Source organism: Monodelphis domestica, chromosome 6, assembly GCF_027887165.1.
Source record: "Monodelphis domestica isolate mMonDom1 chromosome 6, mMonDom1.pri, whole genome shotgun sequence".
Classification (NCBI taxonomy): Eukaryota; Metazoa; Chordata; class Mammalia; order Didelphimorphia; family Didelphidae; genus Monodelphis; species Monodelphis domestica.
In genome coordinates, this window is record NC_077232.1 from 5,447,022 (window position 1) to 5,471,402 (window position 24,381).

At 59.8% G+C, this 24,381-nt stretch overlaps 1 protein-coding gene across 1 annotated transcript; it reads left to right on the forward strand.

Annotated features, from left to right (window-relative positions):
- The first annotated feature begins 1,106 nt into the window (after positions 1–1,106).
- Positions 1,107–24,358, forward strand: CHKA (choline kinase alpha). Its single transcript, XM_001367429.4, has 12 exons — positions 1,107–1,755; positions 12,878–12,989; positions 20,110–20,163; positions 20,250–20,363; positions 20,500–20,633; positions 20,817–20,921; positions 21,512–21,570; positions 21,871–21,958; positions 22,453–22,561; positions 23,004–23,110; positions 23,344–23,425; positions 23,520–24,358. The coding sequence occupies exons 1-12, from the start codon at positions 1,388–1,390 to the stop codon at positions 23,577–23,579; spliced, it is 1,392 nt and encodes a 463-aa protein (XP_001367466.2). The 5' UTR covers positions 1,107–1,387; the 3' UTR covers positions 23,580–24,358.
- Positions 24,359–24,381: the final 23 nt, after the last annotated feature.

The following is a 24,381-nucleotide window of genomic DNA, read 5'->3' on the forward strand; positions in this document are numbered from 1 at the left end:
CACCTGGAAGGGCCGCACAGGAAGCCCCTCCAATGGCACCCACCGGGGACCTCCAGTCCTCCAGAGGGCCTCGGGGCCTTCCCGGAGGAGGCTGCAGGCATCTCTGTAAAATGATACCTTTCTGGTATCCCTGGAATCTGCTGGAGGGGAAGCAGCCCAGGTTTTCCAGGGCCTTCCAGAGGCCCCCAGGCAGACACCTGGGAACAAGGCGCAGCTCGCCTCAGGCTCTGGCAGGGCCCTCGCACCTCCCCCATCAGGGGCAAGGGCCCCCCCCCCCCCAAGCCCCAGGAAAGCCCCCTCCCCCCAGGCCAGCCGAGGCCAGGGGGCTGTGCCAGGCCTGGGAAACAGCAGGGCCCGGGCAGGGCCTGGGCCCAGAGTGCCTCTGGCTTCCGATGGCCCTCAGGAAAGAGTTCAGATAAAGAGCCCCGGCCACCCCTTCTCAGCCTCTCGCCCAACTCCATGGGGCAGCCCGGCGGGCCCAGCTCCAGGTCTTCTCCTCCACATCTTTCTTCTCCCCTCCCCTTTTGCCTTTTCACCTGGCTCCCCCTTCCTCTCCCCGCTTATTCCTGGATCCATCCCCCTCGTCCCCCCTCGGCTTATTCCTGTCTCCTCTCCCCTCCCCCTCCTTTCTCTCCCCTCTTATGCTCGTCACCTTTCCCCTTCCCTTCCCTTCCCTTCCCTTCCCTCTCTTATCCCCCTCCTTCTTCCCTTCTCCCCTCTCTCCCTCTACCCGGGACCCTTCCCCTCCCAACCCCTCCCCTCGGGTTCCTCCTCCACCTGTTCCCCTATTTCGTCGTGGCCCCTCCCCCTCCGTTTTCCCCTCCACCTGTTCCTCCCCTTTTTCTTTCCCCTCCCCCAGCGCGTTCTCCGCTCCCCTCCCCCCGCTCCGTCCGCGGCCAGGCTGGCTCCTCCTACTGCCCTCTCCTCCCCGCTAGGCAGCAGAGCCCCGAGGCGCCAGGGGGTGGTGCCGGCTCTCGCCCCGCCCCTTCACCGGCCGTTGGTTACGAGGCAGTCCGCGGGGCGGGGCGGGTCCCGCGATCACCAATGGGCGCGGGCAGGCTGTGACGCGGCGGGCGGTGGGGGCTCCTCGTGCCGCGCGCCGGGAGGTGTAGGCAGCAGCGCCGAGCCCGCGACCGCCTCAGACGCGCCGACCGCCGCGGACCGCGCTTCAGCTGCTGCTGCTGCTGCCGCTCCCGCTCCGGCTCCCGCTCCGGCTCCCGCTGCCGCCGCCCGCCCAGCCTGAGCCTGAGGCCGCGGCCGAGGCGTCCCAGGCTCCCCGCTGCGCCCGAAGCGATCCCTTTGTGCGGCGGCGCCCCCTGCCCGTCCCGCGGCCCCGGCCCCGGCCCATCCGTTCCGGCCCGCCCGCTTCGACTCGCCTGGCGGCGGCATGAAGACCAAGTTCTGTAACGGCGGCGAGGCCGAGCCGGCGCCTCTGGGGCTGCTGCTGAGTTGCGGCGAGGGCGCCCCCCCGGCTGGTGGGGACCCCGCTCCCCCTCTGGCCCCCGCAGCCCCTGCCGAGCTCGAGGCCAAGGAGCGGGAGCACGGCGGGGGGGGAGGCGGAGGCCGCTGTTGCCCGCCGCCATCGCCCCCGCCCCTGCCCACGGCCCCCGAACGGGACGAGGAGCCCGAGGAGGCGGCTGGGGACCAAACCCCTGACCCCCGCACCCGTCGCAAGGCCTATCTCTGGTGCAAGGAGTTCCTGCCCGGAGCCTGGAGGACGCTGCCCGAGGACCGCTTCCACATCAGCGTCGTCAGGTCCGGCCGGGCCGGGCCCTGGGGGGGTGGGGGTGGGACAGAGGCCCTGGGGGGAGGGGAAGGGAAGGGAGGCCCCGCCCCCGGGGAGAGGGAGATTCCGCCCCCGGGAAAGAGCATCTCTCCCCTCCCCCCCAGGGTCCTGTTGGTCTGATGAGGACCCCGAGCCCCCGGCCACTTCCTTTGATGCCGGGGGCCAGAGTGTTTCAGCCGGACCAGGCGGGGTGGGGGGGGGGAGGTGCGGGGCGGGCAGATCCTAGACCAGATAGACCCTTGGAGGCCGCAGCTTTAGCCCCACCTCCCCCCACCCCTGGGGGGGGTGTCTTCTCGGACCCCAGGGCTGACACCTTGGACGGAGTCTATAGCGGAGGGGAGGGGAGGAGAGGGGAGGGGGATGTAAATGAGGGCCCCAGACCTTCCCTTCCCTTCCCTGCTTCGGGGCAGCTACCTGGGGCAGGAATGAGGATTTGAGGGGGTCGGCCGGGGAACCTTTTGTTTGGGCAAGGCCGAAGCCAGGCCTGGGCACCCTCCTTATCTGGTGACCTAATTCACCTCCCAAGGCCACTGCCTCTCCCTTGCCGGCCCGGGGGTGCAGGTCCAGAATTGGCTGGGCGCCCCCCCCCCCCCCCCCCCGTCCCGATTCAGGCCCCCGTTTTACAGAGGGGACTTGAGGGGGTGGAGGGGAGGGAAGGGACCAAGGTCAGCCAGGTTAGCGGAAAGCCAGAACGGGTTCTCCTTGGTGAAGGGCAGCCTCTTCCCGAGAAAGGGCTTGTTTAAAGCCCAGGGACTTCCTTATCTCAGCCAGGAAGCGGTTGCCATGGGAGAAGGCCATCCGGCTCCTGGATTGGCTGCAACTTGTAGTTCTCGTCGGGGTGTTTGTGTGCACGGATGGGCTGGACTGTCTGGCTCTCCCTCAAATTTGTTTAATAACATCTCGGCCTGCTCAGGCCCAGGTGCCCAGACTGGTGCCAAAGGGGAGTGGGAGCCCCCTGAGCCCCTTGAACCCTGTTCTGCGGCCTCGGGCCACCCTGGGAGCCTGGCGGCCTTCCCCGGAGTCCCAGGCCCTTCTTGAGTCAGTTTCCACTTCTGGGCCCAGCACAAGCGCCACTTCACTTCCTCTTTGTACCCTGAAGGATCCTTCCACGACTGGCGCACCAGATGGACCTTCTCCCTTGTGCTGCCAGCAGGCCTGCCCAGGCAGGCCTCGTGCTGGGGTCCCTGTGGCCTAGGAAGCAGGGGGAGGGGGCCGGGACAATGGGGCATCTAGCCGCTCTTCAGAGTGGCGTGTTGAGTTTTATTAGGAGGAGGGATGGGGATGTTGTTCAGGCGTTCTTCAGCCATATCGGACTCTGTGTAACCCCATTTGGAATTGGGGTTTGCCATTTTCTTCTCTAGCTCCTTTGAGAGACGAGGCAAACGAGGTGAAGTGACTTGTCCAGGGTCACATAGCTAGGAAGTATCTGAGCAGATTTGAACTCGGCTCTTTCTGACCTCAGGCCCTGCACTCTACAATATATATATAATATCATATAATGTGGGCAGCTATCCCCAGGATTTCTTGGGGATGATCTCAGCCATTTTTGAGGCTGTGCTTTAGCCATCTGATGGCCCATCACCAGCTGGGCTGCTTCGGACCTGGGATTGCTCCAGTAGCTGCTGCCTCTTCTGTCCAGTAGGGTGTCCCCCAAAACTCTTTGGTTCCTCTTAAAAAGGAAATTGAGTTCAGTCAGGCAGAAAGCATTGATTAGTTGCCTCCTGTGCAGTTTTGGCCAGTCACTGTCCCAACCGCTAGAGGTTCAAAAGAAGCAAAAGACAAGGCCCGGCCTTCCAGGAGCCCCTGGTGCAATGGGGGGGGGGGGGACGGCTTCCTTGGCACCTAAAGGGAGCCAGGCGGGAGACCAGGGCAGAGACGGAAAGGTGCTCTGTGCGGCGGCCAGGAGGAAGCGCTCTGGGTGCCGGGCAGCCGTTTTCATTGGCTTCTGGAGGGCACTGAAGGAGATCTGTGCTCTAGGAAGATCCCTGTGCATGGGGGAGGGTCTGGAGTGGGCAGAGACCCCCGCAGCTATTGCAGTATTCCGGGCAGGAGGCAAGGAGAGCTTTAGGGTCGGGGCAGTCTCAGAGGGGAGAGAAGGGGGTGGTGGGTTCAAGAGAGGTTGTTGGAGGTGGAGTCCAGACTTTGGCAACAGCCTGCATGTGCTGGAGTGGAAAATAAGTCAGGGAAGGCGGAGGACCACGGCACCACCTAGAGGAAGGGGGGTGGGGGAGGGGGGTCACCTGCTGGCACTCAGCCGTGGCCAAAAGGGGCCTCAGCGGGCCAAGGGCCCAGGCAGAGCTGTGAGGGGAGGAGGCCGCGCACAGGGCCTGCGTTTAGCAGCTGAGGAATCCCGGGTGACTTAGGAGAGCCACTTGGGGGCAATCCCCAGGGCGGGCGGGATTGTGAGGGCTTGAGGAGAGAGAGAGAGAGAAAGTGGCCTTGGAAGCCCTTGGCCAGGCACAGCGACTCCACGGTGAGGACGAGGAATCTGGAAGGAATCCCATTCCGAAACTTGAATGCGCCGGTGGATCCCGGAGCGGCGTGCCTCAGGTCACAGCCAGGGAGTCTCTCAGGCTAGATTTTCGTTTGGGAAGGTGAGTCTTACTGACCCGGCAAAGTCCTGGGGACAGAAGGACCAGCAAGGACTATTGTGGGGTGGCGGATGTTGTGACTTCCCTTCGGGAGAGATGAGATAGTAAAGGAGAGATGTAGACAAAACAACGGGCAGGCCATTGTCCCTCTGCCCCCAGGTCTGGAAAGAGGCCCTTTCGGGATGAGCGTCCCGCTTTGCTTTGGTTTTACTTTATCTGTGTTGTGCGTTTAAGTTCCTCCAGGATACAGATCCTTCCATTTTGTTCACATCTCGCCATCGCTTGGCTCAGACTAGGCATTTAACACTTTGCAGGCCTTGGTAGAATTCTTCCTCCTTGGTAACAGCTGATGATGATTATTTTCATTTTTTAAACCCTTATCCATCAATATTGGATATTGGTTCTAAGGCAGAAGAGCAGTAAGGGCTAGGCACTGGGGATGAAATGACTTGCCCAGGGTCACCTGGCTAGGAAGTGTCTGAGGCCAGATTGGAACCCAGGACCTGACTCCATCCATTGAGCCACCAGCTGTTATTAAGACGATTGGTTCCCTTTCTGGGATAAGGGTGGAGCTTTTATTCTTGGGGCTAACGAAGGGAACATGGATTGTTGACACAGGCTGTTTGGTGAGCATTGATGGCCTTCCAAGTGCTTCCTAATTGGATCGCAGTGCCGACTGGCCTAGATACCGAGACTGGTCATCGGAGCTTGACAAGAAACCGATGGATGCTCCGTTTAGATCTTGTGTGAATGTCTTTCTACTTGCTCCACCCAATGCTGTTCACCGAATGGCAAGGTTGCCTCTCCTTCCTTGGTTCCCTAACCTCCCTGTGGTCTGGCCTTTGAGTTTGTTTTTATTGTTTCATCATAATCTTATCCAATAGTGATTGTTTTGGTAAAACTTAGAGAATCTTCATTTTTTTCTCATCAATTTTGGTCGTGACGGGTGCTAATTTTTGTTGTTCAGTCATTGCTGACTCTTGTGACCCCATTTGATTGGCAGAGATACTGGAGTGGTTTGTTGTTGGCTTTTTCCCTCCAATTCATTTTACACGTAAGGAAACGGAGGCAAAGAGGGTTAAATGACTTGCCCAGGGTCACCCAACTAGGAAGTATTTGAGGCTGCATTTGAACTGAGGGAGATGATTCCTGCCTTCAGGCCCAGCATGCTATTCACTGCACCACTCAGCTGCTCCTAATATTGGTCTGATGCGTCTCTTTTAGAGTGAGCTTTGTGGCCAGCTATCCCGGGTTAAAGTGGCCATCCACAGCCTTAAGAGAAGCTTGGGTAGAAGGGACAGGCAGGAAACAGGAGAGCAGCCTTACAACTTACCACTCAGACCCTTCGATGAGGGAGAAATGGAAATCCTGATCCGCTTGATAAGCTGGAGGGAGCCACCGTATCTAGGACAGGATCAGCACCGCTCCGAGCTGGGGAGGAGAACTCGGGGCACCGGAACCTTCTTTACAGCTCTCGGGAAGAAAGGCCACGTTTGCCAACAGAGACCTTCTGTCTCTCCGGCCTTGAGTGGCACTTGATTTTATACGGTCGTTTATTCCTCTGCGCTGGCGTGACGCAGCGAGATTTCTGGTCTCAGATTTGATGAACTAAAACCAGATTATGCTCATCATCCAATTAGTTGTAGTGGAGGTGGGGAGTGACCGTGAAAAGAGGATTTTACTATCTTCCCTTTAATCTCTGCAGAGAAATTCAGTTGTGATGGGGAAGAAGCCTGAGTCTCTAGTCCGTCCCCACCAGGGAACGGGTCCTGCCCCGCTGGCTCTGGGAGTCCGCGCATCCCACTTGGGGATGGCAGGTAGTAGGAAGTTAGGCCTGCAGCAAGTCTCGATCTGCCTTTCTCCCTTTTCCGGTCCTCCTGGGGCCAAACCAAACAAGGCAACAAAGGAAAGACGGAAGAGGATTGCGGACCCTTTTTTCTGTCCAAGAGAGTCAGGGCCAGCTTAGAAAGGGGGCTGCCCTCCTCTGCATGGCGTGGCATGATGTACCTGAACGTGAGTGGTAAAACGGCGCCTCGTGGGGATTCGCCATTCCAGGCCCATTCTTCTAGCTTCCTCTGTTTGTGGAAGTGACCCTTTTATGGGTGTTTACATTGAGGAAACAGAAGAATCCAAGACCATCTCCAGGGGAGGAAAGATGGGAAGTCGGGGGCAGGGCTGGATTTGAGCCCGCTCTTTTTGCCACACTTCCTCAACAGTGTCCGTGGGAGCGCCCAGAAAGAGCGTGTTGGTGCCTGTCCCACGGGCACCAGGCCGGTGGCCCCCCGACCTCTCCGAGCCAAGCCCTCCCTTCTCCGTCTCGCCCCGTGTCACACACCCAGTGCTCGCTTCTCCCAGTAGAACGGCACACTCTACACCTTGCACACGGCTGTCCTGGGTGGAGCCTTCGTGCCCCGGAAGGCTTGGCCAAGTCCTCAGGTCGCTTCTCTTCACGCCTTTGATCTTCTTCATTGGACCGTCCACGTGAGCGTGCCTCTTGGAAGGCTCACGTCGATCTCCGAAGGTCCCTCCATTTCCTCCTGCGGCCTGCGTTCCCAAGAGCCTTCGTCCGTCCGGGCCAGCTGGCGGTTCGGGGGCCCGTTTTTGAAGTGCCTTCCTGGGTCCTCCACCTTTTAGGCAAACAAACAACCAGTGATGACCGGTTGTGCTTCAGCAGAAGGAGTGCTCCGGCGGGCAGAGGCGAGTGTGCTCAGTGGCCCTGGGCGGCTACTCTCCATCCCTGGCCTGGAGCCGGTTGCTGTCATCTTTTCAACCCCCGCCCAGGAAAGGGTCAGAAAAGGAAAAGCTTTCCAAGGCCCCTTTTTCTTCTGAGGCCCCTGAGTGAGACCCCCTCCGTGGTGCACAGAGCGAGCGTCCCGTCGCCCTGGATCACTTCAGCTGGGGAGACGGATGAGGCCTGACTCCGGGGAGGCTTTACCTAGACCAGGAATGATTTTGGAGGTTTTGCTGTTCAGGCATACTTAGCCGTTGGCTGGACGTGGTTAGTTCTGCCCACGAGGGAACGGCAGGGTCCTGGGGCCCAACGGCCGGCCCTCTCTGTACCCTTTTTAGACTGTTATTGGCGCTGTCGCCTCCAAATGGGAGCCGCCCTTCTCTTTCCTGGGGAGCCCAGAATAACAAGGAAAACAAGCAGTTGAGCAGATTCCAAGTGGTGCTGATACCCGGACCACCCGCAAGGAGCTCACAGCCTGCCACGATGACCGTGCTGTGCAGGGGGTCCGTTGGGGGGATCTCTAAGGGTAAGGAGGGCTGGGAAACCAGGAGGCTCGAGTTCTAGGCCTGGAGGACAGCCAGTGAAAACTTGAAATTGGGAGGATGGAGTGTGTTGTGCAAAGAACAGCAAGAGGGCCGAGTATGTGGAAGAAGGGAGGAAGGTGTGAGCAGACGGGATAGGGGCTTTGAACAGAGGATTTTGTGTTTGAGCATGGACGGACTAGGGAGCCACTGCAGGTTATTGAGTGTGTGTGTGGTGGGGTACTTTGACAGCTGACTGGGGAGAGACTCGAGGTGGCCTGTGAGGGGGAGTGACAGGACCTGAGACTCTCAAGGGGGACTCCTGGGTGGCTGGAGAGTGACAGGAAGGTGGAGGCTAGGAGGGTTTGGGAGAAAAGATGTTCTGTTTGGGACAAGCCAGATGTCAGCTAGGCAGCTGTTATACGTCAGGTGGATTTCCTGCAAACTCAGCAAATGGGATGGGATGCCTTGGGGAGGGGAAGCGTTTCATATGACTGGAGATGGAGTAATGATAGAGAGAGGATTCTTGCTTTTCAAGCAGGGGTTAGGCCACATCAACTTCCAAATTCCTTTCTATAACTGTAGCTTGAATTTAAAACGGCCCACTGGCCCAGAATTGGGTTAGTGAGAATGCTTGGCAAAGTTGGCATCATCAGTGACCAGCGAGTGCCCAATGCCCACTTGGTGATTGTGGCAGGGCCACATTGGCTTTATCACTGAAGAAATCAGAATTGACTGGCATTAGAGATAGGAGAGAACTGAGTCAGGAGAACAAAGTATCTTCCCTAAAGTGGCAATCAGGTGGTTTCTTGTGACAGTAACAAGTGTAGACTTTGTGTCCGTGGACCAGAGGCCAAATGACCATCAGATGGATGGAGAGGGTGGATTCCAAGGTTTTCTGGAGGCAAGACAGGCTAGTTCCAAAGTGCTCGTGTCTCCCTCCCCACTGAGAAATCCTCTTTTGTCATTGGGCTGTTTGCCCTTGTCCACATGGCAAATGAAGGAATTCCAAAATGGTGGGAGTGACAAGACTGAGACACACTCATTGTAAGGGTTAAAACAAAAAGGTTGGACTAAACGTATAAAAATGTGGTTACTGAAAATGTATTACTGAAGTCAGAATGACTTTTTATGGTAGTTTATTTACAAAATAGAGGGAAAGAATTAGGTAGAGGAAAGAGAAAGAGGCTAGAATGAGAAATGTAGCTTCATGAGCTAGACTATCTGCTCAGGCCCTGCCTTTACTCCAAAAAGCCCCAGCTGGTGGGCCGTGGGCCCAAGGCCTAACCAAAGGTTCCAGCCACGAGCCTCCTCCAAGATGGGGAAGGAGGCCCTTGGAAACTAGTCCTTCTAGGAGTCAGGAAAGGAGTCAGCATTTTTCACTCACCCGTGTTGTGACAGTCCTAAGGGAAAGTCCAAGAGCAGTCCAGGTCCCAAGCCAGAGCTCCTTCAGGGTCAAGTTCAAAGGCCCAAGAGCTGCTCACAGGAAGTTTCTCCCTCTTTTAAAGACCATTCCTTTTGCCACTTCCTGTGCCTTCCTTCCCCTTTACACGGACCGATTGCAGCTAGAGCTTTGCTTAGGACTGCCCAGGGGGTGGTCATTCGATTCTGATTCATCACCCACGATAGCACGTGTGAGTCACAGACCTCCCCCTATTTAAGGGTAAGTGGGGTGTGTTTGGTTCTGGTGATTAAATTGAAAAGTGGGCCAGGGGAGAGTGACTCCCATCTTGACAATTCCCCCTGTGATCCTTTGGAAGACTGTTGTCTTGTGCCCTTAAACAGCTTCTAACTACAGGTGCATTCAATATTGCACCTTCTAAGAGGAAACTACAATAGTTAGAGATGAGAAGGAAATAGAAGAGAGAGAAAGCAAAACCTACGCTTGTTAGGCACATTGACAAAAGGCCAATTGGGGGCAGTCAGTCCCTTTGGCATAAGAGTTTACATTCAAAATAACTGTTCAAGCCCCTTCAGTTCAGTCAGTCAATTGCACCCCAAAGTTCATTCTGGCTCTTCTGATGCAGTGCAGGTTTCTGCAGCCATCTTTCTCCAAACAGTTCGTTTTCTGGATTCAAACAAAATTTTAAATGGTGGATTTTATGAAAATATCTACTCATGTCCAGAAAGATCCTGAGGCCTTTCTGGGTGGCTCCCCTGCCTTCCCTAGGGGGTGAGACTTTTTCTTCCTCTTTCCCTTCTGCTGTCATTTTTTTCTCTCCCTTCTCACTCCCCTCCTCATCCCTGTAGGTCTAATAGTCGTTCTTTTTTAGCACTTTGGTGACATGGAAGGACAAGTAAGTTGCTAGCCTCTGCTGGAAGGAAGTGCGGGCGTTTGAACTTAAGTTTGGGAACAAAAGTCAGGCTGTGCGGAGTTGGCTTTCGGTGTGGGTTTGGGGGGTGGCACAGGACAGGGCCCGGGGTGGGGCTCTCGTCATAAACTGTTGGCCCTGACAGGCATGCCCACCTCCCAGCTTTAGAACTGGGCCCCTCGACGTGGCCCTGGCCGCTCACATGTGGCTCTTGGCACGTCGCCTCCTGTCTCCCAGTTACTCTCCCAGTTTCCTCATTGTTGCGTCTTCTGGAGTCTGTGACAGCCAGCAGAAACCCCGGGCAGTTCTCAGGCTTCCTGGATTTGTGAGAGAAGAGCCTTAGAGCAGCTCAGCCGAGGGATCTGAGGAGAAGCAGAGCCCCAAGTCCTGCCACTGTGGCCTGGAGGCCGCTGGGGAGGTGGAATGGCTGCCAAGTCTAGTAAGTGTTGAGGCTGAGGCTGAGCCCCCCTCCCCGGCCCCTGCTTCCTTCGGAGCCTCTCGGCCTCTTCCCTTGGAGCGTTCCGCCGCCTGGCCCTCTGCTGGCCGTCTTGGTCAGGCGGAGCCCGGAAATGCCAGAGCGCCGCTGATGGTTGTGCAGGGCTGTGCGTGGTTGGTCGGCTCAGTGACACGGGAGAGGCTCCTTTCATTGGTGGCCACATGCATGTAAAGCTAGAGCCGGCGGGTGTCCGAGGGGAGATGGAGAGTCGGGAAGTTGCTGCAGACGGAGTTACTAACTTAATTTGCCTTCTGCTCCTTGTCACTGCAGCGCTCCTTGGCGGGCTGCTGTAACTAATGCCAGGCATCACCGCACGATCGTTGTGGGCGCTGAAGGCGGGCCTCGGGCCCACGGCATGCTGGGAATTGGCCTGCGCTTACCGTGCTGATCCTTGTATTCCTTCAGTTTGGGGTTTGTGGGAGTCGAAGCCTACAGCACTCGGGGCAATCGCAAATCCTCCAGACCCTGCAGCGCCCTGGCACGGATTCCCCTCGTCCCGCTTCCTCCCTGTCGCCCTTAGGAGTCAGCGCCCAGCCTTTCCCCATCTTCTTGCCCATAGAACGTTCCTGCTTCGACAGCCCCGTGATGCGGAAGATGAGCTGCTCCTGGGCCGCCCGCTGCGGGGTCTGGACATGGGGAGGCGCACCTTGCCGGCCCGAAGAGCTCGGGGCTCTGGCTGACTCCTCGTCCCTTCCCAGGGCCTGCCCTCGCTCCCAGGAACAGGAAACCTGTCGAGTGGGTGTCCGCCGCACAGCAGTACGGGTGGCACGCAGCGCGCCGGCCTCGGCGCAGCGGGCTCTTGTTCCCTTTGCGGCCACGGCTCCGCTTCGGCTGCCGCCGCGGCCCGTGCCGCGTGGCCCGCTCCGTTGGGCCAGGGAGGCCTCCCGCTTTCCGGAGGCATCGCGGCCCGCAGGCTGCTCCAGAAAAGGCGGCTGCTGGTGGCGCGTCCCAGGTGCCCGGGGACCTCGGGGTCAGCCGGGAAGGAAGGAATCCGGCCTAGAGCAGCAGCGCACCTGTTTGCTGACGCGTTTGGAGTGGCGGGAAGGGGGGAGCTGCTCGAGGGTGCTGGGTAACACCTGGCACTGCAAGGGCCTCCCGGCGGGCCCCACTGGCTTTGGACGAGCTCCAGCCTCTCCTGGATCTTTTCTCTGACTTCCCAAGGGCTTGGCCTTTCCACACGCACCCCCCCAAAGGCTTCCTGTGCATGGAGTCGGGGCAGCAGGAGGCTGCTAGACCCGTCCGGTTTGTCTTCTCCTTCACCCAGCTGGTCCTGTGATGGATTCTGTGGCTGTGCCCCCCCCCCCCAAGAGGTCCAGCAGTTACTGAGGCAATGGAAGGGCGGGGAAGGGGAAGGGGTGGTCCTGAATGGGCCAGGGAGCGCGCGCTTCGCCTCCTTTCTGATTCACTGGTCTTAGTTTGACCAGTGAGTGAGAGGCTGCCTTAGCCTTCCGGTCAAGCCTTGGGATCCCGGATCCCTTCACGTCACTTCTTTGGGACCCTTCATAAGGGAAGCAAGCAGGGGTGGGCCTTGGGGGGCTGGGAGGCCACTTGGCATTACCGAGCCATCGCTTTGCTTTTTATCCTGTACAAATGCGTCAGAATTGTTTGGAAGTCCCAGAAAGGGGCCTGGGTTCGCCCTGCAAATAAACCAGTGAGGACTGGATACTCCGCCGCTGGGTCCCAGTGCTTTCGGCAGCTTGATCGGCGTTCCAAAGCTGCCCTGAGAGGCTTTCCACAAAGGCAAGAGAGGACAGGCTGGGACGCGTAGCCCGTGGAGGAGCCAGGGCTGGCGAGGCCGAGGGGGGAGAGGAATCTGCCCCGCCGCCCCCCCGGAATCCTCCTGCCTTCTGCTTGGGCTGATCCCCCTGGGGGAGTCCTGGGGCGGGCGGGCGGGGGCCGCCAAAGGGTCGGTCCTGCCGAGGAGAGGCCGGCCTCCCTTGAGGAAAAGCGGGAGAAGCTTGGAGAGATGCCGGCGGGGACGAGCTGTCTCCGAGGGCCGTCTGTCTTGCCTGGGCCAGGGGGCGCTCAGAGAAGCGGCCCCAGGATGGGCTTGCTTCCTGCCCCCTGGGCTGCTCTGCCACCGCTCCCCTTCCAGCGTCAGTCCGCGCAGGCCCTCGGGGAGGTCTCGACTCCCCCTCAGCGGCCTCCCACCAAAGTTAACGCCGCCCAGACAGTAAGGACGGGGTCGAGGCAAGCTCGTGATTGATTTTCACTGGCAGTGATGCAAAGGGGTGGGTTTGGGGAGCTTCCTCCAAGGAGCACCGGGCGCGCCCCCTTTTTTGGCCTTGCTCAGCGGTGGGGAGAGAACCCGCCGGTGGCCGGCCCTTCCTGCTCTCCTGCCTACCCTCGATTCCACGATGGAAGGAGAAGGACCGGTCCGCGCCGTTGGGGTCTGTCCTCGGCCTGGCCCAGCTAACCCGCGCTCTCTTGTCTCCAGCAGAGGTGGCCTCAGCAACATGCTCTTCCAGTGCTCCTTACCTGACTGTGTCCAGTCTGTCTTGGATGAGCCCCGGACCGTGCTGCTGCGCCTGTACGGCGCCATTCTGCAAATGGTGAGTGGATGCTTTGGGAGTGGGGGAGGGGGGGCCGGCCCGCTCTGGCCCGTCGAAGTGTCCTCGGGACTCTGGTGAGAAGGTAGCCGTGTTCCTTGCTCTGCCCTTTCCCGCTGCGCCCCTGGTGGGGGTCTCCCGCCGAGCCAGAAGCTTCGCCAGGGGGCTGGAGACGAGGCAAGGCCGTCTTCTCTAACCCAGGAAGGACGGTGCTCCCTTCCGAGCCCCACGGCCCGCGATGTCGAGGTTAGCAGAAGGTCCGAGTGCTCGCCCTTAAAGCGTGGAGGAGGAGACGGCCTCAGAGTCCCCCTGGGAGCGTTGAGGCACGCGCTTGCCTCCGTTCCCGGGACGGTGTGCCAGGCACCCCCGCGCCCAGGCGAAGCCGTGAAGCCCCTCCTGGCTGAGTGGCTCCCATCGCACTTAGGGCGTTTAGCTTGCACGTGTGAACCCCCAGAACGGTGAAGCTCCGTCATTCCCAGTCGGGTGGCCTAAAAAGACGTTTGTGAACACGAGCGCGGCGCGTCGGCACCCTCGATGGCTGCCCGTTCACAGAACTCCCAGTTTCCAGGGCGTCCAGAGCCCTGCCTCGTTTGGGGAGGCCCCGGGCTGTGGTCTCCACTGCCCAGCAGCCTCTTCAAGGCCCCGAGTGGAAAGCGATCCCTTTGGATCCCGAGTCCTGCCCGTGGGGCAGGCGCGTGTGCGTGAACGGGCCCATGCCAGGCTGTGGCTAGAGGCCCCCCCCACCCCCCCCAGCGGAGTTTCCTCAAGCAAGGCTCAAGGACTTGGGCTCCTTTTGGCTCTTGTGCTGCCCGCTGGAGCTTCGCCCCGACCCTGAACACCCCCCGGAGAGCCCCCACCTGGGCCAACGGCAGGGCGGTCCTGGAGGGAGGTCGTGGCCGCCCCCCGAGCAGCTGGGGGGGGGCCGAGTTCTGCAGCCGCCTGGAGGGCTTCTCAGCCCCTTGTTGCGGGTGCACTTTGCCCCCGCGATACCCTTCCTTCTGCTCCGGGGCCAGACAGCTCGATTGCACCACCGAGAGCTTCTTTTGACGCCTCGCGTCACCCAGTGATGCTTTTGCGAGTGAGTGAGTAAGGCGTGAGGTGTGGGGTCGCAGCCCAGGGTTGGGGCCCCCCTCACTGCCGTGGCCGTCCCCTCGGTGCGCTTTGGACACCGACTCGGGGTTCGGCATCTCTAGCTAAGAACCTGCATCGATGGAGACGGCTTAGCCCCTGGCCCAGCAGGAACGCTTTGGAGCCAGTCAAGCAAAGGGCTGCCCTCCGAGGGGCCGAGGCCGCCCGGCTCTAGAAGCCCCCCTTCACTGGCCTCTTCTAGGCAAGCCCCACATTTCCTCCCCGATTCCCTGCTTGGCCCCGGTGAGGGGACCCCCCACAGCCCCTTCTTCCTGGGGGGGGGAGGCGTCCCGAGCCCCGCGCAGCAGGGCTTTGCTTCCTTTAAGATCTGTTCGGACCCATAAAGTTAGGCGGGGGGTTAAGGCACGGATCCATTTTCCAGCACGGGAACCCTTGAGCTGAAGGCGTCTCGCCTTTAGGTGTGACCGTGACGTTTGCTCTGAGAAGACCCCAAGCCGACTCTGAAACCCTGTGGCCAGGCTCGGCTGGGAACTGAGAGGCTCACGGCCTGGAGGGGCTCCCCTGCCTCCCTCCCGTCCTGCCCCAGGGTCTGCTTTACCGAATTTTGAATAATTAGCTTCCTGGCACGGCTTTTCAGAGAGGTAGATTGCACCCACTTGCAGCTCTGGCCACGGGCCTTGCTGCCCTCTGTGCCCCGGGCTGGGGATGGCTGGCGAGTGGGGGGAGGGGGCTTCCCACTGTCTGCCTTGTCCCCTCCATGTTTTGAGATGTCTAATCTCCTTTATTTCCGTAGTGGCAATGACATGGCCCTAAGGGTTAAGTAGCCGAGTCCAGGTAAAGACCTTGAGATTGCCTGGGGGGGGGGGGGCGCGGAGTGCGCAGCCATCTTGTCTGCAGCACTAGATCCCACGAGTCGCCTTCCCTGCCGTTCTGGGGACTTCTTTGGGGCCCCAAACACCCACGACACCCCCAGAAGAGGGCACTTTTCAGAGCCATCCCTCCAAATTCTTAATCGGGGTGACGCAGAAGGAAGGCGGCCACCATTTTGGCAAAGCCCGTCCCCGGTGCAGAGCCCTGGACACATCCAGCTCCCTCCGGGCCAGGTACGCCTCCAAGGAGAGAAAGCTGTAAAATGAGGCTCCCCGAGCGTGGGGGCAGGCTGTGGGGAAGCAGGACGACTTCTGTCTAGGCCCGGAGAGTCCTTCACGGACTCTGGAAGTCCCCGTCGGTGGACTCTGCCGGGGCTCTGCGAGGGGCCGTCTGGGGCCTTCCTCTCTGTGGAAGCCAATTCCCGTGTAGGCATGGGAAGGTTTGGCCCTGCCGTGAGGGCGAATCCCCGGCAGGAGGGTAGCCATTTTGGACATGGCACCATCGGCAGTGCTGGAAGTCGAGGCCAAGGCGCGTGTGCGTTGGCACCTAAAAAGGGACCTGGACGCAGCGAGCTTTTTTCTTTTTGGCCGTCCAGGACCCAGTCAGTCTCCCTCCCCGGTGAATATAAGTGTTTGCCCAGCGGAGCCTGCGCACCCTTAACCACAGAGCCTGTGTGCTCGCAGGCCGAGGCTCTCCGGGGAGCCCCTCGCTTCTCCGCACGCTTTGTGGGCCCTTCCGGGAGCAGATGGTTGTTCCAGACGATACTTTTCAGGAAGTTGCTCGTTCTTGTTAATTCCCTCGAATCCACCGAAAACCAGGTTTCCTTTAGGTGACGGACACTTGATGCTCTACGTTGCCACAGACTAGAAAGAACTTGCCATTTACTTTGCTTTCAGTGCCGATGGGATCACTGACTCGGTTACTTTTATTTTTGTCATTTGCTTTAAAAAAAAACCCAACAAAAACCAGCAAAAGCACCCAGCCAGCCCAGTGCCACCTCAGCTTGGATCAGAGCCACGTGCCAGCTGCCTTTATTGTAGCGTAGCCCAAACAAACTCTCCTAAAAATCAAGTTCCTCGCACTGTATGTTCCCATTAGTGTAGATAGCCTGGAGCTGGTCCCTGAGCCAGAGGGCCATCCAAAGGCCTTCCGTCCTCACGTGGCTCTGGTGCCTTCCTGGGGTCACTCAAGGCGCTCCCGAGCACTTGTCTAATCTGGCGCAGGCCAAGTCTTTTGTGTTGCCGGTCCTAAATGTCGGGGGTTTTGTCGCATGATGCAAACACAGATGCCTGGCGAAGCTGGCTGGGCCGCAGCCGAGCACCTCGGATGGGGACGTGTCTGTGCTGGGTGGCGCGAAGGGTGTGTGGAGGGTAATGTACCACTTTAGCTGTATGTGCATGTGTTCTCTGCTGCAGGCTTGCCCATGCGATCGTGCCTAGAGCACTCTGGTTTCCAGGTGACAGACACGATTCACGGTATAGTATATGAGACCTCTGAAGTGGGAGCATTCTCTACAGCTCTAATTTCTTTCTTTTCGTTCTTGGTTTCAAGAAATGCTTTTTAAAAAGAAAGTTGTAATGCTTGTTTAAGTAGCACCAGCTACCTAAGTCTGGGCTGGGTTTGCAGAGCTGGCCAGCAGCTGCCAATCCAGACGGGGGACGCCCGGTCCTTGGGCCGAGGCAAGCCAGCACACAGTTTCTGTTTCCTCAGTAAAGAACGATTGCTTCATCTCCTAGTCCCTGCCGGGAGCCGACGCTTCTCTGGCTTTAGCTTCGTTCCTCCCCACCATTCCAAGTCAAACCCTGTCCACCCCAGTAATTACCGCCAGCCCTGCCTCTCAGGATTCTGGGCCGTGACATTCTAAATAGCACCTGTATTTTGGAGGAAGAAAACTGAATTTGAAATGAGCTTTCTTAATTGGAGACATTATGGGGTACCAAAAAATATGGGGCGGGGAGTTGACATCCCTGATCCTTGCTTTCTTTGACCAAAGAAAACCCCCTCTCGCACTTTAAAATCATTGGGACTGAGCGTCCAGGGTTAGAGGAGTCTCAGTTGTCCAGTCAAATCTGGACCCCAGTGTGCAGCCAAGAGTCGCCCAGAGAACAGCCCCATTCTTCTGTTTCTAGAAACATCCATCCAGCACTCAGTGAGAGCCTAGCATCGAAGTGGGGGCCTTTGAGGGCTAAATATCACCCTGTCCTGGGACCCCAGAGAGCCAGCCTGGTCTCCTTTGCTCCCCATCCTAGCCAAGGACCATTCTCCTGCTTTTGCCCCTCACATTAGGTTAGAGAGGATAATCTAGGCTCATGGAGGAAGGCGTTCTTTTCCCCACTACAGATTCCTGGGGCCCAGGCGATGCTGACTGGCTCTTCGATACACGACCTTTTCCGTGAAATGAGGAAGTTAGATGGCTGCCAGGTTCTCTGCCAGCTCTAAGGGGTTGATCACCCTGTCCCCTAGGGGTCAGGCCTCAGTGCTGCCCCTCTTACCTATCTCCCAGAGGCTGCATTTGCAAAGCCAGCCCCCTTTAGCTTCCATGTACGCCACCTCCAGCTGCTATTGTGCTTTGAACATTTTCTTTCTCTCTGCTGTAGTTCTTTTTGGAAACTTCCCTCAAAAGCTTCAGAGGATTCTTTTATGAGTGAGATTCCCATTTTTCTGGCCCCCAAGCACCCACCATCTATTGGGTGCTGTTATTAAAGGCAATTTTAACAAGTCCGAGACTTATCGTGGAAATTTATTGGTGTCCCTCGGCTCACATTTCACGGGTTCTTGCACTTCTTCAGCCCTTCTGGAGAAGACTGACTCGAGGTGTCCATTTCCTCATGCCTGTGCCTGTGTTTCCCCGACATGATGAGAGCACCCTGATGTTCTATACTGAGGAAACAGACCAGCGCCAGGGCACCCGGCCTTCCTGGTGGTGCTGGGCCTTTCAGTCCATCCCACATGTGGTGGAGCGGGAGGCGGGAGGGACAGAAGGGAGGACGACACTGGCCAAAGTGATGCTGGCCTTGACAGACCCAAGTAGAGTGGCCTTTCGGGCCTTGAGAACACCAAGTAATGTGTAACTTTGGATGGAATGACTTTCTTTCAGGAGCACCATTAGGTAAGGCAAAGGGGCTTCTGGTGACGGAGTAACCCTTTAAGTGTGTCACCCTGAGAAGATACAGCACTTGTTATAACAGTGAGGTAACCACCCTAGCTCTGTTTAGAATCTGTGTGCAGGTCAAATCCCGTTACAACAAACACACGGTAGCCAGTGGGCAGATAGGCTCGCATTTTAGCCTTCCTCAAGAGCTCCATTAGCACTCCTGTTGCAGGCTTCTCCCAATACGAGGGGGTTCTTGGGCACGTCTGCCTGGGGGAGCTGGAGGGGGGTGGGGGCCAGAAGGAAGCAGGCAGCCCACCGGGGTCACCCCACGGCCTAGCCAGTGTACCCTTAGGGAGAGCTTTGGGGTCACTGGACTCTGAGCCCTCCGGGGAGGCAGCCAGCCCTTCAGCCTCCTTATTCTGGACTCCTGAAGGAGCGAGCACTAACTTGGAAGCCTAGCCTTGCCCTTAGAAGCGCACTCTAGCTGGGAGGGGCCAGATTGCTTTATGGGGCGTTTGGAGTCTGATTCTAAGGCAGATCATAGCTAACATTTATATTTCTTTAAGGTTTGCAAAATGCTTTACACACATTCTAACTTGACCCTCACAACAACCCTGTGAGGTAGGTGCTATTTTTATCCTCATTTTATAGGGGAGAAAACTGATTCCAAGAGATTACCTTGCCCAGGGTGACACTCCTGTTAGCAAGTGTCTGCGGTGGGATTCGGACTCGGGCCTTCCTGACTCCAAGTCCAGCACCGTCCACCGCACGCACCTAGGAGCGGTGCCTGCCGCGCTGATCCCGCCATCCACAGAGCAGGTTTTCTTGAGGATGAGGTCGAGGCCGAGAGAGGCTTTTTTAGCTTCCAGTTGCAATGGCTTTCCTTGTAACGGGATTTGACCTTTTGTGAAGGGATGAGTGAGCCTGCGCAGGCGGGCCTTGGGCGAAGCCCCCGGAGCTTTCCTTTTATTTCCTTGTGTCTTGGGGAGCCCTTCGCACCCCCAGAGCCCGTGCCGTGTCGTTCCCACCGAGGTGAGTAGTCGGTGTAGATCAGGAGCTGGGGGGGGGCTGGGGAGGCTTAACTTGGCATTCGTTTCTCCCCAGCCCCACTTTCCCGGACGCACAGGGGCTTGATAAAGCTGTGGAATGGAAAGGCTGCTGCTCAGCGGTGTGCAAAAGCCGGGTGCCTTTCTGGAAATTTAGAAGGAAGAGGCTTCCCTTATGGGCTTCTTTGCGCCATCTGGCAGGTATAGAAAATTGGCGGAAGCCCAGGAGGCGCTGTCTGCAGGCCGAGGCTGCTCCCGTGGCCCTGACCTTGCGGACTTCCTTCTTTGCCGCGCCCCTATTAGGAGAGGTGGCAGCGCCACGGCGAGGGCGGGGAGAGGGCGGGCCCCTGCTCAGTGGCTCCTCTAGGCTCTGTGACACGCCAGGCCCAGAATGCATTCAGGATTGACCCGTAGTGGACAGTCCAGCGAGGAAAGTGGTAGAAAGCCACCTCCTGACTAGGCAGGTACCTGAGCAGCTGGGAGGTTCCACTCCACATTCGCACACTGTCCGTGACAGGGGACGGGGGGAAAGTGCTCCGGAAAGTCCCTGGCCAGGGAGACGCACGAGAGGGCTTCTCGCTGGCCCCAGCCGGGCTCCTGCCTGGTTCGGGCGGCTCGTTTGGGTCTGGGTCAGGACCGATCCGACAGCATGTGGCCGGGTTAGCCGGCCTTGGTTCTGTGAAATCGACATTTGGCCAAATTCAGGAGGTCAGGCCGGACACGTCCAGCCCCTAGACGCCCGCTCGGAAGGTCTGCCGTCCTCCCTTTGCGCGGCTCCGAGCCGCAAGGGGGAGGGAGGGTCTTGGGGGGTGCCATTCGGACTCGGGGCTCAGGCTTCTTCTTAGAGACCTCTGGAGCCCCCTTTAAGGTGTTGGTGCTCACGATTGGACTCCAGCCTGTCGGGAGGTAGCTCTGCTAGTCTGTGATTTGGCTTTGGGTTTGGAACTAGTTGTGATGGCTGCGAGTGAGCCTCGGCCGGCCCTTCCGCCGCCTCACTGGAAGTGTCTGCTCTTCTCACCCATAGAGGTCGTGCAGCAAGGAAGGAGCCGGACAGGCCCCCAACGAGGACGTGTGCCAGGTGAGCGGGGGCGGGGCGGGGCGGGGGGGGGGTGGAGCCATCCGAGAAGCTGTGGGCCCAAGGCGACGCTGTCTGTCTGTGCGCAGGGAGCCGAGGCCATGGTGCTGGAGAGCGTTATGTTCGCCATCCTTGCCGAGAGGTGCCTCGGCCCGAAGCTGTACGGGATCTTCCCACAAGGCCGCCTGGAGCAGTTCATCCCTGTAAGACCCTCCTCTTCTGTCCTCCGGCCGTTAGAGCGGAGCCTTCTGGGCCATTGAGGCGGGCCGGGCCCTGGGCCCCGCCCGTGCGGGGGGGCGGGGGGGGGCAGCCCAGCCCAGAGTGCTTTTCTCCTTCCAGAGCCGCCGCTTAGACACTGGGGAGCTGAGCGTGCCAGACATCTCCGCGGAGATCGCCGAGAAAATGGCCACCTTCCATGGCATGAAGATGCCGTTCAATAAAGAGCCCAAATGGCTTTTTGGAACCATGGAGAAGTAAGTGGTCCGGCCGGCCTGGCCGGGGGCCCCCGGTCCTCCCTAGCTTGGATCGGAAGGTGGAGGGTGGCCGGCGTTCGAGGGTCACCCCAGAGCGTATTTGGGCTCCTCGGACTGTCTTTAGAGCAAGGAAGGGCGGCTCCAATCCGTTGTCTAAGCTTCCTTTTTCTTTTTCTCACAAAGATATTTAAATCAAGTTCTGAGAATTAAATTTACCAGAGAATCCAGAGTTAAAAAACTAAACAAACTCCTCAGTTATAATCTGCCTTTGGAAATGGAAAATCTGAGGTGAGTTTCCTTTTCTTTCTCGCTCCATCTAAAGATGACGTTGTCCCCGCCGTAGCCCCCGTACAGGCCTAGAGGCCGGGGAGAGCCCCAGCCACCCGGGAGGGGCTTGGACGGCCCCCTCCGTCTGGGCCTCGGGCGGGGCTGGATCGGGGGACGAGAGGAGGGGGGGGGGGTCCTCTGCTTCCCCGGATGGAGCGCCCGAAGGAAGGTGGTCCCAGGGCCCGAGACGGCCCTGGTCGCCCACAAGGGGCAGCCGTGGCGACGGTTCTCTGGACCAGGATTTCGGGGGCTCGTCGGAGGCCTAAAGGGCTGGAGCCTGCATGGCAGAAGGGAAATGTGGACCCCAGTTGGGGCTCCGAGAGGCCGCCCTGGGGAGAGCCGCCGACCCCATTCCCAAACCTCTTGGGATCCCTTTTCTCTGAGTGGCCCCAGAAGCTTCCCAGAGCTCTGGTTTCGGAGCCAACCAATGGGGGAAGAGAAGGGTCCGGGCGGGCCAGGCGCGAGGGCTCCCCGGCCTTTTCTGCTCTTCCCTGGCCCAGAGGCTGCCTGGCCTCCAGCGTGCCCGACGCTGAGCAGCGCCTCCTTTTCAGGTCCTTGCTGGAGTCCACTTCTTCTCCGGTGGTGTTCTGCCATAATGACTGCCAGGAAGGTAGGCCGCTGGCTCGCCATCCCTGGGGCCTCCCCCTCCCCCTCCCCCACGGCAAAGGGCCTGCCCGGGCCTGGCTTGGCACAGAACCGCCTCGAGGACCTTGGGAGGACCCGGTTCCAGGGCAGCCTCGGGCCCTTCCTGGCAGGGTCCCGGCCGGGGGAAGGTCCGATGAGACCCTGCCGTAAAGCGCTCGGCACAGCCCCGACTTGTGGCCCCCGTAGAGCCCCCATTGGGGTGCCCCGTGGTGGGGTCTGGGGGCGGCCGGGCGACTCAGGGTCACGGGGCCCCCCTCTCCCGCAGGGAACATCCTCTTGCTGGAAGGCAGGGAGGCCTGGGAGAAACAGAAGCTGATGCTCATCGACTTTGAATACAGCAGCTACAACTACAGGTACCGCCTGGGGGAGGGCGAGCAGAGGGAGGGAGCGGCAGGCCCGTCTGGGGCTTCCGGGGCCCCTCAGCGAGCGAGTGTGGGAGGCCAGATCGGAACCCAGGACCCGTCTCTGGCCTGGCGCTCTCCGCGGCGCCACCCATGGGTGCCATTTGTAAAGAATTCACTTTCGTTCAGAACGTTTTCCCCATCCTGGGACTCGCAGTCCTTCCCCTCTGCTGGCGCCGACAGGCAGTGCCGCCGCTCCGTGCCCCCCCCCCCCCCCGCGGGGACCCGAGGGCCAACATGGCGGCATCCGGCCCTGTCGAAAAGCAGCTCCCCGAGGAGGGTAAAAGGGACGCTGCGGTGGCCACGAACGAGTGGCCTCTGCATCCCCTTCCGTCCGCCTGCCTCACTGCTGAAAACCCTCCTGGAGGCTCGGCGGCTGGACGGGGGTCAGAGAAGTGCCCGGCCGAGGCGGGGCCGCTCTGAGCCAGGCGCGGCTGTCCTTGCAGAGGCTTCGACATCGGCAATCACTTCTGCGAGTGGATGTACGACTACACCTACGAGAAGTTCCCCTTCTTCCGAGCCAACATTCCCAAGTACCCGACCAAGAAGCAGCAGGTGCGTCCGTGCGTGCGTCCGTGCGTGCGTGCCTGCCGAGGTCACTCTGGCCCGGCCAGTTTCCCGCGCTCGGAGCTCTCGGCCCTGCCGGTGGTTTGCCCAGATGCTTCTGTTGGGGGCGGGTGCAGGGAGGGCTCCCAGGACGGACCTCCTGCCGGCCCCCATTGGGGGGAGGACTTGCCCGGCTTTAGCTTTTTGAGTGGGAAAAACTTCCTGGAAACGGCTTTGGCATGCCTGGGGCTGCCTGGCTCTGGGGCTGGGCAGCTGCCAGGAAGTGCCTGAGGCCGGATTGGACCCGGGACCGCCGTGGGGGGCCCTCCCAGTCCCCGGCGCCCGGGGCCGTCCCGCACCGGCTGGCTGCTCCGGACGTCCGTTGGGGTAGAGGCAGCTTGGCCGTCTCGGGGCTCCCTCGTCCCGTCTGACTCCCCCCGTTTGCTCGCAGCTCCACTTTATTTCCAACTACCTGGCCGTGTCCCACAACGGATTCGAAAAGCTCAGCAACGAAGAGAAGTCCCGCATGGAGGAGGAAATGCTGGTCGAGATCAACAGGTAACTTCTCGGGGCATCCGCTCTGGGCTCCCCGCACCGAGCCGCTTCCCTTCGGGGCGCCCCGTGCTTGGGAGAGGCCTCGCGGAGACCTCCTAGTGGGACGCCGGCTGTCTGGGCCAGGAGGCCGGCCGTGCTGCTTGGCGTCGTGGACTTCCCTCGCGCTGACCCGACCCTGGAAGCAGGGCCGGGAAACACGGACTGACCTCGGCTCGCGGCCTCCGATTGCCTTCTAGGTTCGCCCTGGCGTCCCACTTCTTCTGGGGACTCTGGTCCATCGTACAAGCCAAAATTTCATCTATTGAGTTTGGGTACATGGTAGGTGTCGGGTCCTTTCCTCCCCCAGCGGGCCGGGGATGGAGGGGGGCACTGAGGTTCTGGGGGCCCCTCTGACCCCCGTGTGTCCCCCCAGGACTACGCGCTGGCCCGATTCGAGGCCTATTTCTACCAGAAGAGGAAGCTGGGCGTGTGAAGGCCGCGACGCGGGGGTCCCTGCCCCGCGTGTCTGAAGAGAGCGGCCGGCCGGGATCCGTCCTCGGCGCCGACTCCTGGCCCCGCAGCCACGGGGGCTCGGCGCGCCTGCCCGCCTCCCCTGGGCTCACGGATGTGGTGGGACCAGAGACTAGATTAAAGCTGAGCCACGTTTGTTTCTATCTTGTTGACGGTTTCCCGAGATGGGCAGCGGAGCGCGGCGGGCGCCGGCGGCTCGTCGGTCTCCTCGGTCTCCTCCTCCTCCTCCCCCCTGTCCCTGGGGGGGGCTCGTTCTTTTGTTTCATGGTTGTCTTTTTAACGCACACCACTAGCTCGGGAGGGGCCGAGCCGCCGCTGCTGCAGGACACAGCTGTGCCCGCCACGGTCCACGCCGAGGCCGGTGCCCAAGGAAGCCGCCGACCCGGGCTGCGAGTGCAGCTTCCTTGTGCCCACGCTTCAGCATCACTGTGACCGGAAGGGTTGGCCAGGCCGCGGGAGGGACCCTTCCACACCCCCCAGGAGGCGGCCATCAGCCTTGGGGCTGCCTGGGGGAACCTTGGGGGGGAGGAGGGTGCCGGGCGGAAATCTTGGACAGGCCCCGCCGGGGAGGGGCCTGCTGGGAGGAGAACTGTGAAATGGCGGTGGGCAGGCTGGCCTCGGGGGGGCCCCCCACCCTCGGGTTCTTTGTCTGCTCTGAACTTCACTGGAATTGTTTGTGCGGCATCGCTGGCAGCACCCACCGCCGACTGTACCATACTGAAAATAAACGTTGTCAAAGCACCCGGTGTGGAGGCGTGTCCTTG

Bases quoted from the DNA above. Each gene is read 5' to 3' on its own strand.
- CHKA (XM_001367429.4), top strand. From the start codon at position 1,388: ATGAAGACCAAGTTCTGTAACGGCGGCGAGGCCGAGCCGGCGCCTCTG. The intron at 20,922-21,511 runs GTGAGTTTCCTT...CCTCCTTTTCAG, and splicing joins TTGGAAATGGAAAATCTGAG to GTCCTTGCTGGAGTCCACTT. The intron at 22,562-23,003 runs GTGCGTCCGTGC...GTTTGCTCGCAG, and splicing joins ACCCGACCAAGAAGCAGCAG to CTCCACTTTATTTCCAACTA.